Below are 15,048 nucleotides of genomic sequence, written 5' to 3' on the forward strand. Positions count from 1 at the left end.
TGACGTCACCGCCGGGCGCGAACGCGGCGCCCGGGGCGTAGCCATCTTTTTGAGGGGCGCTCTTCTCCTCGCCTTCACCCGCTCTGCTCCCGGTTGGCGCCATGTGGCTTTGGGGCGGAAGTAGCGGAGCCCTAGTTCCGCCCCCTTAAAGGGACAGGGATAGCTGTAACCTTCGGGGCGTGGGGACGAAGGGTGAAGCGGCGGAGGCGGGGGTGAGTAGCCGGTTCCGGAGCGTTGTTGCCCCGAGATCAGGTGCCGAGGAGGGAGGGCCTGACAGCTGGTTCCGAGCTTGATTGTGCCAGACTACTCGCTGCGTTTGGTGCTGCTGGTATAGCGGAGTGGCTACGCCGGAAAGGTTGACCTCAGCCCCTAGCTGTTGCGCGCGCCTCTCGCCGACCCGCACTCGGACACTGGGATCCGCCAGGCTGGTCCTCTCTGCATCCCCATCCCCCGCCCCACCCCCACTCGCGCGATCGTACGGTACGGGTGGGGAAGAGGGAGCCCGGGGCGACTGGGTGAATTCTGGGTGGAGCCGGGGCTGGAACCGGATGCTGGACTCCAACTTGACAGCTCTAAGTATCCCAAGTCCTCGGAGTTCCCAGATTGATAATAGTAACGGCAACCGCGTTAAAAGAGAATCCGTACAATGGAATACTGCGCCACCGCTAAAAAAGAAAAATGTTCACCATGCACTAATAGGGGACCGCTTCCAAGATACTATAGGTGGAAAAGTGAAGGGATGAAAAAAACAGCGTTGATCGCTGCTACCGTTTGTGTGAAATAACGTGAGTGGGGGCGTGGGCGTCTGCCGGTATGTGTTCATTCAGTTCAGTTCAATCGCTCAGTCGTGTCCGATTCTTTGCGACCCCATGGACTGCAGCACGCCGGGTCCCTGTCCATCACCAACTCCCGGAGCTTACTCCAAATCATGTCCATTGAGTCGGTGGTGCCATCCAACCATCTCGTCTTCTGTCTTCCCCTACTCCTCCTGCCTTCAATCTTTCCCAGCATCAGGGTCTTTTCCAGTGAGTCAGTTCTTCGCATGAGGTGGCCAAAGTATTGGAGTTTCAGCTTCAGCATCAGTCCTTCCAATGAATATTCAGCTCTGATTTCCTTTGGGGTGGACTGGTTGGATCTCCTTGCTGTCCAAGGGACTCTCAAGAGTCTTCTCCAACACCACAGTTCAAAACCATCCGTTCTTCGGTGCTCAGCTTTCTTCACAGTCCAACTCTCACAGCCATGCATGACTACTGGAAAAACCATAGCTTTGACTAGGCGGACCTTTGCTTTTCATATGCTGTCGAGGTTGGTCATAACTTTTTTCCAAGGAGCAAGCATCTTTTAATATTGGCTGCAGTCACCTTCTGCAGTGATTTTGGAGCCCCAAATATAAAGTCTGTCACTGTTTCCACTGTTTCCCCATCTATCTGTCATGAAGTGATGGGACCAGATGCCATGATCTTAGTTTTCTGAATGTTGAGTTTTAAGCCAATTTTTTCACTCTCCTCTTTCCCTTTCATCAAGAGGCTCTTTAGTTCTTTGCTTTCTGCCGTAAGTGTGGTGTCATCTGCATATCTGAGGTTATTGATATTTCTTCCTGCAATCTTGATTCCAGCTTGTGCTTCATCCAGTCCAGTGTTTCTCACGATGTACTCTGCATATAAGTTAAATAAGCAGGGTGACAATATACATACTCCTTGACATACATACAGCCTTGACATACTCCTTTCCTGATTTGGAACCAGTCTGTTGTTCCATGTCCAGTTGTATGCAGGTCAAGTGGTCTGGTATTCCCATCTCTTTTTTAAGAATTTTCCACAGTTTGTTGTGATCCACACAGTCAAAGGCTTTGGCATAGTCATTAAAGCAGAAGTAGATGCTTTTTTGGAACTCTTTTGCATCTTCGATGATCCAGCGGACATTGGCAATTTGATCTCTGGTTCCTCTGGTGTGTGTATCACCCAGCTAGTGAAATGCACAAGTAATTAACTGTGGTGGCCTGGGACAAAGAACCAGGTCCTGGGTGCCTGGACAAGGGGGAAGAATTAACTACCATGCGCACTGGTTGGTTAAAAATAAAATGGGATGCTGAGGATATTAATAATAACTGGCTTCTGTTTATATCCAGTGGTGCCCAGTGCTAGGTTGCAGCTCTCCTGCTGGGAAGTCTTGTATTTCCTCATTATTAAAGCAGAAAACAGGCTCAGAGATCAGAGACCTTAGTAATATCTTATAGCCAGGACGTGGAAAAGCTGGAATTTTAGCCCGGGAGCATTTTACACTAATGCCATTCTTGCTCATCCCACTGCCTCCTGAAAAGCATCTTTTGTTGTCAGCCTTACAGCTCTCAGCTTGGGACCTGGCACCCAGCAGGCATCCAGTAGCTGTTCATTGGCTGTCTATTGACTGAGGAAGTGAAACAGACAGGCAACAACAAGCAGTGTAGAATGAAGAGAGGCACAGATTGGAGGCCAGAACCCAGACTGGAGTCCAAGACTTGCCTTTTCTAGCCTAGAGTTTGGACCTGGCACATACCTCCCTGAGCCTCCATGTCCCTTCCTGCAGAACTAACTGTGATTGCTGACACTGAGTGCTCCCTCATGTCCTACTTTATGCCTTACACACAAGATTAGTCCCATTTTACAGATTAGTAACTGAAGTACAGAGAAATTAAGAAAGTTACCCATCGCAGCATTGTAAATCAAGTATACTTAAAAAAAAAGTGTTGCCCAAAGGAGGTCCTCACTTCCCAACTTCTAGAAAGGTTGTTGAGCTCCTCAGTCTCTCCCTCAGCCTCCTGGGACCATCAACACTAATTCCTTGAGACACCTCAGGGCAGTTAGTTGAGCTGCCAGAGGCTGAGGAGTTGATGGAGAACAGCACAGACACAGTTCCTGTCCTTAGAGTCTGGTGAGGGCAACAGACAACGCAGCTGTTGGCATCTGTGATGAGTACTGTGGTGGGTGGGCAAGCTCAGGCCTTGGGAGCACAGAGGAGGTGCCATCTGGTTCAGCCCCAGGGGAGTCACAGAAGGCTTCTCAAAGGAGGTAACATTTAACCTGACTGAAAGATGCATAAGCAACTTCCATGGTGGTACAGTGGTTAGGAACCCACTTTCTAATGCAGAGGACACAAGTTCCATCCCTGGCCAGAGAACTAAGATCCCATATACCTAAGGGCAGCTAAGCCCATGCTCTGCAACTAGAGAAAAAAAAAAAAAACCCATGCCTTGCAACAAAGACCCAGCATAGCCAAAAAAAGAGAGAGAGAGAAAGATGCATAAGGTATCTAGGAGGAGAAATGATGAAGCTGGGGCCTGGAGCAGAGACACATTCATACCTGAAAATAATTGACACGATCAGAGACTGTGCAGGTTAGAAATGATCTGTCTGGTTTCTGCCTAAATCGGCTTTTTCCTCCCAGACAGTGCCTCCTCATGGCAACATGAGTGCCTACAACATGGCATCCCACTCTCCATACCGCGCTTAACCTTCCACATCTCCAAAGCGGAGGACTCCCTAATGTCATAATCCAGCTTGGGGCAACAAAGGAATACAGGAGGGTTAGCAGTGAGACCTGGAGGAGGGCATGGCAACCCACTCCAATATTCTTGTCTGGAGAATCCCCATAGACAGAGGAGCCTGGTGGGCTACAGTCCATGGTATCACAAAGAGTCGGACACGACTGACCAATTAAGCACAGCAATGAGAAAGTCCTTCATACTGATGCCCATCCCCCCATTCATTCGGTCCCTGGGTGGCAGCCAACTTGCTGACGTAGAAACTCTGCCCATGTGAACAAAGCTGTCAGCACGGAAATGTTCCTCCTGTCTTCCTGGCCGTTCGTGCTCACCTGGGTTGTCAGGTCTCTCACGTGCTGGGACATTTAGCTGGGTACACCCCGCTCCCAGCCTTCTGTAGCCAGCAAGCCAAAGTCACTCCAGCTTCAGCAAGAGATGAATCACCGTTACTCCTGCCCTAATAGACCTGGAGCCACTTCCCACTCTCAGATGGCACTGCCCGCTCCCTGAAATATTTTCCGAACACTCATCTCACTTCCTCATTCTTGTACAGTGAAACAAGCTTTGGATTCATAGCTGAGGTCCTGCTGTGCTTTCCCAGGACTTTCACTTTGGGTAAGTCATTTCCCCGCTCTGACAGTTTCTACGTTTGCACAACTGATATGACTCTCGTCTTTCTGCCAGCACTAAATATATGCACATGTATTGTTTTCTCCTCCATGTGTAAAACTGCCCCAAAGAGTGAGATTTCAATTTTTGGATCTGGATCCTGTGCCAGGAGGGAAAAGGAGTGGCCTTTCTACTGTGTAACTCACTCAGGCTCCCCACCCACCAGCCCCTCTGGCCTGGGAGCCTACAGTCTCCAGAAACCATTTCTCTCTTGCCAATTCCAAAGCCAAGGGGCGAGCGTGCGTGCTAAGTTGCTTCAGTCATGTCCAACTCTTTGCAAGCCTATGGACTGTAGCCCACCAGGCTCCTCTGTCCATGGGATTCTCTAGGCAAAAATACTAGGGCGGATTGCTATGCCCTCCTCCAGGGATCTTCCCAACCCAGGAATCAATCCTGCATCTCTTATGTCTCCTACATTAGCAGGCAGATTATTTACCACTGGCGCCACCTGGGAAACCCAAAGCTAAGGGGGAACTGTGTCTGAGTCAATGTACTTGTTAGAGCTCCCCAGACAGATGTAACCTCCCTTGGGGCAGAACCATTGATTCAACAAGTTTTCATCAGACAGTTGTCTTGGAGGGACTCTGTACATCCAAGACAAACCAAAAGATAAATAATTCATTATCTACGAGAGATTTTATTGTCCTACTTGGTTAACTAATTTTTACGGAAAGTCTTAGAGGTTTAAATGTTAACAGTTTGCTGTCATTGACAGGTTAAGTGGACCAGGAACCTGTGCTAAATGCTTTCTGAGGGTGATTGCATTATTATTTATTATTGTCCCCATTGCACAGATGAGGAAGCTGAATCTGGTTGTGGTAAGACTAAGGTCCTATATCTCGTTCAGAGTGGAGCCGGGACCATTTTATCCAAGTTCAAGTTATAAATCCAAGCTTTCATCTTCTGTGGTTGTTGGTATAACAGATTGGTCTTGCCTCCAGAGGTGCCATGGTTTGTGTTTTCTCAGTAATTGGACGGGGGAGGGGAGGAGGGGGATCTTCTGACATATTTAGGCCAAGGATGGTAAACATCCTTCTAGCCACCGTGGGAAGATGTAGATCTTCCTGGTAAAGAACTGACTCAGCCCAAACAGCAAGTGTGCCACTATTGAGAAACACGAAAACCTGACACCCTTACTACACACAATTGGCGTAGGTGATGTGCAGCCAGGCTGTAAAGCCAAAGCCACCTTGCCTGTCCATGCAAGCTGCCATGCAGGGTGGAAGCTGGATAAGGCATGGCTCGTGTCCCCAGGGGCTGATGGTCTCCTGGATGCAGGGGAGCTGACAGAGGCATCAGCACCCACCTCCCAAAAGGATTTTTGTGGGAGACAGGTTTTGACTTTGGAAACAGGTAAACCAGGGGTTGAATCCCACCCAGCTCAGGCTGTCTCAGCTGACTGAGCTTTGTTCATTCTCTTCTTGAGCAAAACAGGGACAGTGACACCTTCCTGAAGGCTGTTGTGAAGATGAGTATTTAGCACAGGAGTCAGGCACATCATAGATGATCTGAGTTCTGGGGAGGGCCCAGACTGACCCAGGAGACTTCAGAGCTGGGGTTCAGCCCTGCTAGGGGGTCAGATTAAAAGGCCTGTCAGACAGGATATAGCTTGAGCAAAGGTGGGCAACATCTATTCAGAAGCAAAGGATTTATGTATTTGAGAGTGGAGAGAATACAGAAGCTGCAGCGTCTGGACTTAGACCTGCTCCAGAGGCCAAGTTAGGAGGCTTTGGACTTTATCCGGTCTCCTTCCAGGCTGCATCCAGCAGGAGGTGTAGCTGACATCAGCAGCCAGAGGATCGGTCACTGAAGCCTGTCCCGAGGGGTCATCCACCCGCTGGTCACAAGTCCTGGTGACTTCTGGCCGAGAAGGTGGCCAATAGTTGCTTAGACTGATGGAGGCGTGTGTTGGGGGAGGCACTGACCGCTGGGCACCAGCCCCTTGCCTGGCAGCCAGGAAGTCTGAGATCTTAGATGCCTTGGAAGCTGCCCAGAAAGGTGTTCTGAAGGTCACCTGGGGCATTTAAGCTCCCTTCTCCAGGCAGTGTTGGCCTCCCTCGAGCTGCCTGCACTGCAGCACTTCTCAGACTAAATTTTAATAATAACAATGATACATTTTTGAAACACTGACTCCTTGCCTGGCACCAGACTAAGTGGTTTTCATGTGTTAACTCATTGACTTCTCACTACAACCCATGGACCAGGAACTATCATTATTTTCATTTCAGAAATGATACTCAGAAAGGTTTAGTAATTTGCCAGAAGTCATATAGCTAGTAAATGGCTTCAGTCCAAGATGTGATTCCAGAATTTCACTGCCTCAAAAATAAATAAATTAATTAAATAAAAACACCGCCTCAAAAAGAAAAACAAGAACAGTTTTTTTTCCCAGGTAGTGCCATGGTAAAGAAATCTGCTTGTCAATGCAGGTTCAATCCCTGGGTCAGGAAGATCCCATGCGGTAGAAAATGGCTATCCACTTCAGTATTCTACTCGGAAAATTCCATGGACGACGGATCCTGGCAGGCTACAGTCCATGGAGTCACAAACAGTTGGACTGAACAGGCCTGCCTGCACATACACACATGGAAGTTTATAAGACCCTCCCCGACCCAATCCCAGGGAAATAATCACTTCATAATTTACACACAAGTATATACAGTACATAATGAGGCAGTCCTTGCTTTCTAGTATAGTTAAATAACACCAGTCCCTCAATGAAAGCATTAGTCGCTCAGTCGTGTCCAACTCTTTGCGACCCCATGGACTGTAGCCTTCCAGGCGTCGCCATCCTTGAGAGTTTCCAGGCAAGAATAGTAGAGTGGGTTGCCATTTCCTTCTCCAGCGGATCTTCAGGACCTGGGATCAAACCCGGGTCTGCCGCATTGCAGGCAGACTGTTTACCGTCTGAGCCACCAGGGAAGTCCGCAATAACACAGTTCAAATTTCATTTGCCATATTATGTTGCTGCTGCTGCTAAGTCCCTTCAGTCGTGTCCGACTCTGTGCGACCCCACAGATGGCAGCCCACCAGGCTCCCCCGTCCCTGGGATTCACCTATGATTAATTGCACCAAATATGAACTTTGCTTCTTCTTCCATCCACAAATCACTGCGGAAATGACAGATGCACTACGGTGAGTGACCAATCACATCACGTCTTTCAAAGCCTGTTGTTGATTGGTCAGTTCAGTTCGGTTCAGCCGCTCAGTCGGGTCCTACTCTTTGCGACCCTGTGGACTGCAGCACAGTCAGGCCTCCCTGTCTGTCACCAGCTCCCATAGTGTACTCAAACTCATGTCGCTGATGCCATCCAACCATCTCATCCTCTGTCGTCCCCTTCTCCTCCCGCCAGCAATCTTTCCCAGCTTCAGGATCTTTTCCAATGAGTCAGTTCTTCGCATCAGGTGGCCAAAGTATTGGAGCTTCAGCTTCAGCATCAGTCCTTCCAGAGAATATTCAGGGTCGATTTCCTTAAGGATTGACTGGCTTTTGTTGTTATATTATCATTCTTACAAATTTCCTGCCTTTTTTGTTTTGCTTTTAAATTTTATTTACTGTCGGCTGCACGGGGTCTTTGTTGGTGTACTCAGGGTTTCTCTAGGTGCAGCAAGTGGGGGTTACTCATTATAGTGTGGGGGCTTCTCACCGCTATGGCTTCTCATTGCGGAGCAGTGGCTTTAGGCACCGGCTTCAGTAGTTGTGGCACACGAGATTTTTTACTCCGAGGCATGTGAAATCTTCCCAGGTGAGGGATCAACCCCGAGTCCCCTGTATTGGCACCCGGATTCTTATCTACTGGGCCACCCGAGAAGTTCCTTCCTTGCCTATTAAGGTGAGGGGGGGGCAGGTTGAGGATAGCACCTGCTTTCCAGGGCTGTTGAAAGCATCTGATGACATCAGTATAGTCCTAATTTCAGTGCCTCGTGCTGAGTGAGCAAATTAGAACTGACTGTATTAATATTATTCCTACCTCTATGATCAGGTGAGATGATGGCAGGTGTGATCTGGGGCAGAGGAGGTGTAGCCGCCTTAGGAGAAAGGCCAGAATTGATAGACATAAAGGGATGTGGGCAACCGTGTCAGAGAGAGGATCAGCCTACCAGGCAGCCGCAGATTTTGAACCAAGTGGCCAGGAGGTGGTGAAGGAGGGGGGTTGCCCTAAGATTAAGTCCATCTGGGCGAATCAGAGGGTTTCAGACACAGGATGGGAGCAGGCACCCCTGCACTCGGCCGGTCTAAGGGAACCACCCATCCCCGTTCACTCAGGATGGTGCTAGTTTCAGCACTGAAGTCTGGTGTACTGAGAAACCCCTCAATCCCGGGCAAGTGGGATGGTTTGTCCCCCCAGAACAGGCACGGCTGTGCCCTCCAAGGCCAGCACTGGGCTCACACCAGGCGGTGCACCTCCCATCCTCTGCTGAGGGGCCTTGCAGGCCAGCACATTATCCCAGACACAGGGAGGAATGCCCCTCCTCAGATAATAATCTCACTTTCTTAGCCGCAGGGAGTAAATCAGAGGGTGAACTCTGACTGACTTCCCAGCCCCTGGAATCTCCCAGCTCACCCCAGGGGCCTTTGCACCACCTGGCATCCTTTCCCATCCTCTGGGACTGGGCTTGAAGGCCGTGCCCTCCAAGGAGCCCCCGGGAAGGCCTGCCCGCAGGGGCTGTGCCCCCAGCGCCCTCTAGTGTCCGGTTGTATTAGTCTCCTGGGCGTCTCTACCAAAGTACCACACACCGGGTGGTTCTAAATATAAAGACAAATTTTTTCTCTCATCGTTCTGGAGGCTGGAAGTCCAAAATCAAGGTGTTATTGGGGCCATGCTTTCTCTGTCGGCTCCAGAGGAGAATCTGGTCCATGCCTTTCTCTTAGCTTCTGTGCTGTCAGGAGTCCTGGGTGTTCCTTGGCTCGGAGACACATTAATCTCTGCCTCACCCACTCTAGTGTCTTGCCTGGAGAGTCCCAGGGACGGGGGAGCCTGGTGGGCTGCAGTCCATGGGATGGCGAAGAGTCGGGCATGACTGAGTGACTTCACTTTCACTTTTCACTTTCATGCATTGGAGAAGGCAATGGCAACCCACTCCAGTGTTCTTGCCTGGAGAGTCCCAGGGACGGGGGAGCCTGGTGGGCTGCCGTCTTTGGGGTCGCACAGAGTCGGACACGACTGGGGCAACTTAGCAGCAGCAGCAGCAGTGGCTGTCTTCACATGACCTTTCTCCTGTGCGTCTGCATTCTTTTCTCTTCTTACAAGGAAACAAACTGTACTGGCAACGGTCCACTCTGATCCATTGAGACTTCATCCTAAATTTTTCGAATATTTGTTTATTTACTATTATTACTATTTTTTGGAGAAAGGAATGGCAACCTACTCCAGTATTCTTGCCTGGAGAATCCCATGGACAGAGGAGCCTGGTGGGCTACAGTCCATGGAGTCACAAAGAGTCGGACATGACTGAAGTGACTCAGCATACGTGCATTGCTATTTCTGTCTGGGCCAGTGTTAGTTGCAGCGCGCGGGACCTTTAGTTGCCGCACGTGGGATCTAGTTCCCTGACCAAGGAACAAACCTGGGCCCCCTGCAGCCCAGACTGTTAGCCACTGGACCACCAGGGGAAGTCCCTCGTCTTAAATCTGTTACACCTTCCAAGATCCTGTTTCCAAATAAGGCCACATTCGCAGGTGGTTGTTTAGTCGCTCGGTTGTGTCCAAGTCTCTGCGACCCCATGGACCAACCCCAAGATCCCCAGGGGATCTTCCCGACCCAGGGATTGAACTTGCATGTCCAGCATGTCTCTCGCATTGCAGGCAGGTTCTTTACCCCTGAGCCACTGGGGAAATATTCACAGGTTACCAGAGGTTAGGACTTGGACATATCCTTTCGAAGGACACGATTCGAGCCATAACACACAGCTTCGCGTTGGTCAGGAAATACTTGCTGGATAGTAATGGTGACAGTGTCTGTGGGCATCTCTTGACAGGCCTGGTCCACGCTGTGGTCTCAGCGCTTTGCCAGGACCGGGTCAGAGAAGATGCTCCGGAGACGCTGATGTCTGAGTGAGGACCAGAGGAGGACGTGCCCCACCTTGGGGCAGGTGACGAGTTTTCTGGGCTCTGAAATGTTTTGAAAGACCTTGGAGGAACAGGCTGGATTGGGAGCAGAGTTTAGAAGGGACTAGGCTAGGGAGTTGCCTAGTTTAGGCCAGACTTTGTTTCCCTCTTTCTCTTTTTCGGCTGCGCTGGATCTTGTGGCACATGGGAAAAGATCTGTGTGGCATGTGGGATCTAGGTCCCTGCCCAGGGATCAAACCCGGGCCCCCTGCATTGGGAGCGGGGAGTCTTAGCCACTGGACCACCAGGAACGTCCCATAGGCCAGATTTATTTCTTACAAGCAAGGGCCGACAACCATCCACTTCCTAGAATCTTCTAGTGTGGGCAAGCCTGAGCATTTGTATCCATGACTGGGTTATGAATTACTGTCCTTTTGTTTCTCCTCTATAGTAAAGTTAGAGGGTCACACTGATAGTTATGAAATGTTGTGGGCAGGTAGATTATATTGGACTTCCAGTTTGCAGTCCTGTGTGCAAGGAGCTTGGAAGTCATCACACTGTCCTTGTGAATCAAAAGCTGAGCCAAGATAAAAATTAACAGCTTTTCTTAGATTCATCAGAGAAGTGAGGCCACAACGCAAACTGCCGCCTCGGGTGTGTGAATGTGTCATCTGAGGCTGCTTTCCCAAAGCAGCAGCAGACTTGAGAAGCTGTGACAAGGACTGTCTGCCCTGCAAAGCCTAAAGTATTTGCTCTGACCCAAGGCAGAGTATGTTTGCTGGCGCTGATATAAGATAAGGAAACTTAACAGACAGGAATGATGAGCGTGGCTGGGCGAGAGCAAGCGAGAGAAACGGTGGTAGGAAATGACCTGGGCCCTCATGTCTGATCTAATATAGCGTCGTAGTATATATTGTAGGATACGGTAGAAACTTTGCGTTTTATTCTTAATATGAGGATTTTTAAAAGAAAGAAAGGAAACTGAAGTTGCTCAGTCACGTCCAACTCTTTGTGACCCCATGGACTGTAGCCTACAAGGTTCCTCCGTCCATGGGATTTTCCAGGCAAGAATACTGGAGTGGGTTGCCATTTCCTCCTCCAGAAGATCTTCCTGACCCAGGGATTGAACTCGGGTCTTCCACATTGTAGGCAAATGTTTACTGTCTGAGCCACCAGCGAAGTCCAGGTCTTAGCTGCGGCACAAGGGATCTAGTTCCCTGACTAGGGATGGAACCCTGGTCCCCTGCATTGGGAATGTGAGGTCTTAGCCACTGGACCACCAGGGAAATCCCAGTGTACAAGATTTTGTATGGACATATTTTTGTGTTTCATTTCTCTTGGGTATATACCTAGGAGCGGAATTGCTAGGTCATATGCTAACTCTGTGTTTAACATTTTGAGAAACTTCTAGACTGCTTTCCACATCCACTGCTGCATTTTACATTCCCAGAAGCAATATACAAGGCTTCCAATTTCCCACCATCCTTGAAACACTTGTAATTATCTGTCTTGTTATAGCCATTCTAGTGGGTGTGAAGTTGTGTCTTAGTGTACCATTTACCTAATGACTAACGATCTTGAGGATCTTTTCATGTGCTTGCTAGCACTTTATACCTCTTTGGAGAGATTCAGATTTATAATTTGCAAATACTTTCTGCTATGTGAGTTTTTTCATTTTCTTGATGGTATCTTTTGAGACACGAAAGTTTTTAATTTTGGTGAAAGCTAAATCCATTTTTTCTTCATTGCTTGTGTTGTGATATATAAAAGCTGCTATATATGGTGTTATATATTAAAAAACCGTCTTCTAATGCAAGGTCAAAAAATTTACTCCTGTTTTCTTCAAGGAGGATTATAGTTTTAACCCTGACTTTTAGGTCTATGATCCACTTTGAGTTAATTTTTTTTTATAAGGTAGGAGTCCAGTTTCATTCTTCTGCATGGGGATATCCAGATGTTTCAACACCAATTTGTTGAAAAGATTGTTCTGTCTTCATTGAATTTTCTTTTCTTTTTTTGCTCGGGGGTCGCATAACTAGTTAGCCTGCCCGAGTCTCCTTCGTTATCGGAATTAACCAGACAAATCACTTTACCAGCTAAGAACAGCCATGCACCACCACCCACAGAATCGAGAAGGAGCTATCAGTCTGTCAGTCCTGTCCCTCTTTGAATTTTCTTGGCCCCCTTGTCAAACAGCAGTTGATCAAATAGCAGTTTACTTTTGGGCTCTCAATCCTATTCCTCGATTTATATGTCCATCCTTATGGCAGTACCACACTGTGTTTTGGGTTCCCTTAGCTTTTAGTAAGTTTTGAAATTGTGCAGTGTGTCCTTCAATGATTTTCTTCTTTTTGAAGCATTCGCGTTTTGATTTATGTTTGTTGAATCTTTTTTTTCCCCTTGGCAGCACTGCAAGGCTTGTGGGTTCTTAGTTCCCTGACCTGGGATGGAACCCCAGCCCTGGCAGTGAAAACACAGAATCCTAACCACTGGATCGCCACGGGAATTCCTGAATCTCTTTTAAGGCCTGATCAGCTTCAGATTGGGTTTAGCACAGAAATAGTCTACAGGTGGTATGTGTGTTTCCAGAGTCAGGACGTGAGGTAGGCCTGGCTCTGTGATGTTAGAAGCCATCCATAATCTTCCCCTGGATCATTTTTAACTAGAGGTGATTTACATTTTGAGGGCTTCCCACATAGCTCAGTCAGTAAAGCATCTGCCTGCATTGCGGAAGACCGGGGTTCAATTCCTGGGTCGGGAAGATCCCCTGGAGAAGGAAATGGCAACCCATTCCAGTATTCTTGCCTGGAGAATCCCATGGACAGAGGAGCCTGGCGGGCTGCAGTTTGTGGGCTCGAAAGAGTTGGACACAACTTAGCACTATCTTTTTCTCTCTTGTTCTTAGCGTTTTGAAAGGGTTACTGTGGTTGCTGGGGTGGGGGGTGGTCCCAGGGTTTCAAGGACTGAAGGATAGTCGTGGGACAAAACCCTTGTTGCTGCGCCTGGTGCAGAGCGACCACTCGATAAATACCAGCCCTTATTGTTCTTGTTATTAGAGCTGGGCGGGGGGACCAAGTCCTGGGCCCAGAGCCATTTTCCGGCCAGGGTGTTCTCCTTCTCTGCCCTTGGAGGGGACGTCGCCCCACGGCTCTGGGAGGCATGTTCAGGAATGCGACGGCCATCTGTTTGCACCTGGTGGGGCCCCTCCGGGAAAGAAGTCTGAGCTTCGCTCACCCGGTGTTTGCACCAGACTGTAAGTGCTCGCCCCCCCCCCCCCAGCTCTGCTGCTCGCATGGCCTGGGGCTCCTGGGTTCTGGCTTGCTCCTGGCTTCAAAGCTGTGCGTGAGCCTCCTCTTTCAGGAAGCCTTCTCTGACTGCAGCCTGGCTGTGGGTCCCTCCCTAGCCCCTGCTTCTGATCTAGCTTATAGCTCTGCATCCTTGGTGCTGCAGCCTCCCCATCGGCCCCTAGCCCAGTCCAGTGTTTGGTACACAGTAGGTGCTTCATGAATGTTGGCTGAATAAATGCATTATGCATAAACTCAAGAACAGGCACTGGTTCCTCCCTTATCCAAGTTGTGTGTGATGTATGCAAGGTCACTTCGTTAGGCACCTCGAGTTTCCGCCCTTTTCATCTCCTCCTGAACTCATTCAGCTCGGTTCATCTTTGTTCTCTCCCTGCGCCCCTGTACCCCTCTACTCCTTCAGCCATCTCAACCCTCCTCAAACTCCCTCACTCCAACCTCTACTCACCTCTGCAGCACAGCCCCAACTCATCTTCACTGTATTTCCTTAATGTGATGCATACCTAATTCGAAAGCAAGTCCTTATATCCTTGAACCCATAATGACATCAATGTTAAGATACATTGTTATTTTAGGGACTAGTAAGGGAGGAGGAAATCGCCTATTAAATTCATTCTATAGGTTCTAAGATACATCTGAAAGTGCAGTGTGCAAAATACACATTTCAGAATCAAAGATGATATGATCTCCGCACAAAAGACTTGGAAACATAGAAAAGCACCCCCATAATTCAATCACCTACAATTCCACCACTCAGAGGGAACCTTTGTTAACGTGTTACTACCTTTCCTTCTAAACTTTTTCCATTCACACATTACCATAAAAATGTATATATACAAGCATATACAAGGGCATTTTTTAAAACATACTCATACCATACATTCATTTTGTCGCCTGTTTTATTGATATCAGTACAGTACATTTATAAACATTCCTCTAAAATGTAATCTATTCCCATATTTTTAATCATGATAATAAAACATTTATTTTAGAAATGTGAAAAAAGAAAATTGTTAAGGAAGAGAAGGAAAAATGTCTGTTTACTCACCAAATAATCACTGCCGTCTAACATTTTGGGGATCACACAATTTCCCTGGCAAAGATTATGCTATCGTTTCTACTATTTGGATACATGCTGAGTGCCAGCCCTGGCAAGAGGTATTAGCGCCTGGTGAAAGGACAGGGCTGCCGATGTTAGCAAGGTACCCACTGGGTGTGAGGCTCCACGCTGGGCTCTCTCTGAACCATTCACATCGCCAGGACTCCCAGGTGATGGAAAAGCCTGGCTGGTGTACAGACGGTCCCCACACCCTTCTCCAGGCCCAGGGCCAGGTGCTAGGAGCCCTGCTGTTGCTGTCGTCCTGACCCAGAGGCCTGTGCAGCTCCTCTTCTGACCCTGGGCAAGGCCCCAAATTTCTTTGAGCCTCAGTGTCCTCATCTTTAGATGAGGATTATCCTGACCCCTCTGGTAAGCATGCTGTGAGGACTTGGACTGTGAAGAACAGTGG

General features: G+C 48.7%; 1 protein-coding gene across 47 annotated transcripts in view; it reads left to right on the forward strand.

The window, feature by feature from the left end:
- Positions 1-15,048, forward strand: part of LOC114108697 (kynurenine--oxoglutarate transaminase 1) — a 41,324-nt gene that overhangs the window by 1,323 nt on the left and 24,953 nt on the right. For 13 of the 47 annotated variants that reach the window (XM_060411717.1, XM_060411706.1, XM_060411713.1 and 10 more), the window contains exons 1-2: positions 162-212; positions 4,074-4,135. The exons of 1 other annotated variant lie outside the window; for it this stretch is intronic. Coding sequence is in view for 5 of the 46 variants with exons in the window: in XM_060411698.1 (XP_060267681.1) it covers positions 14,985-15,008 (24 nt within the window). In the remaining 41 variants the exon portion in view is untranslated. Of the gene's footprint in view, positions 1-161; positions 4,136-10,168; positions 15,009-15,048 lie in introns of those variants that run through there. 33 more of the 47 variants (XM_060411714.1, XM_042245559.2, XM_060411720.1 and 30 more) reach the window with 10 other exon arrangements.

Source organism: Ovis aries, chromosome 3 (assembly GCF_016772045.2).
Source record: "Ovis aries strain OAR_USU_Benz2616 breed Rambouillet chromosome 3, ARS-UI_Ramb_v3.0, whole genome shotgun sequence".
Lineage (NCBI taxonomy): Eukaryota > Metazoa > Chordata > Mammalia > Artiodactyla > Bovidae > Ovis > Ovis aries.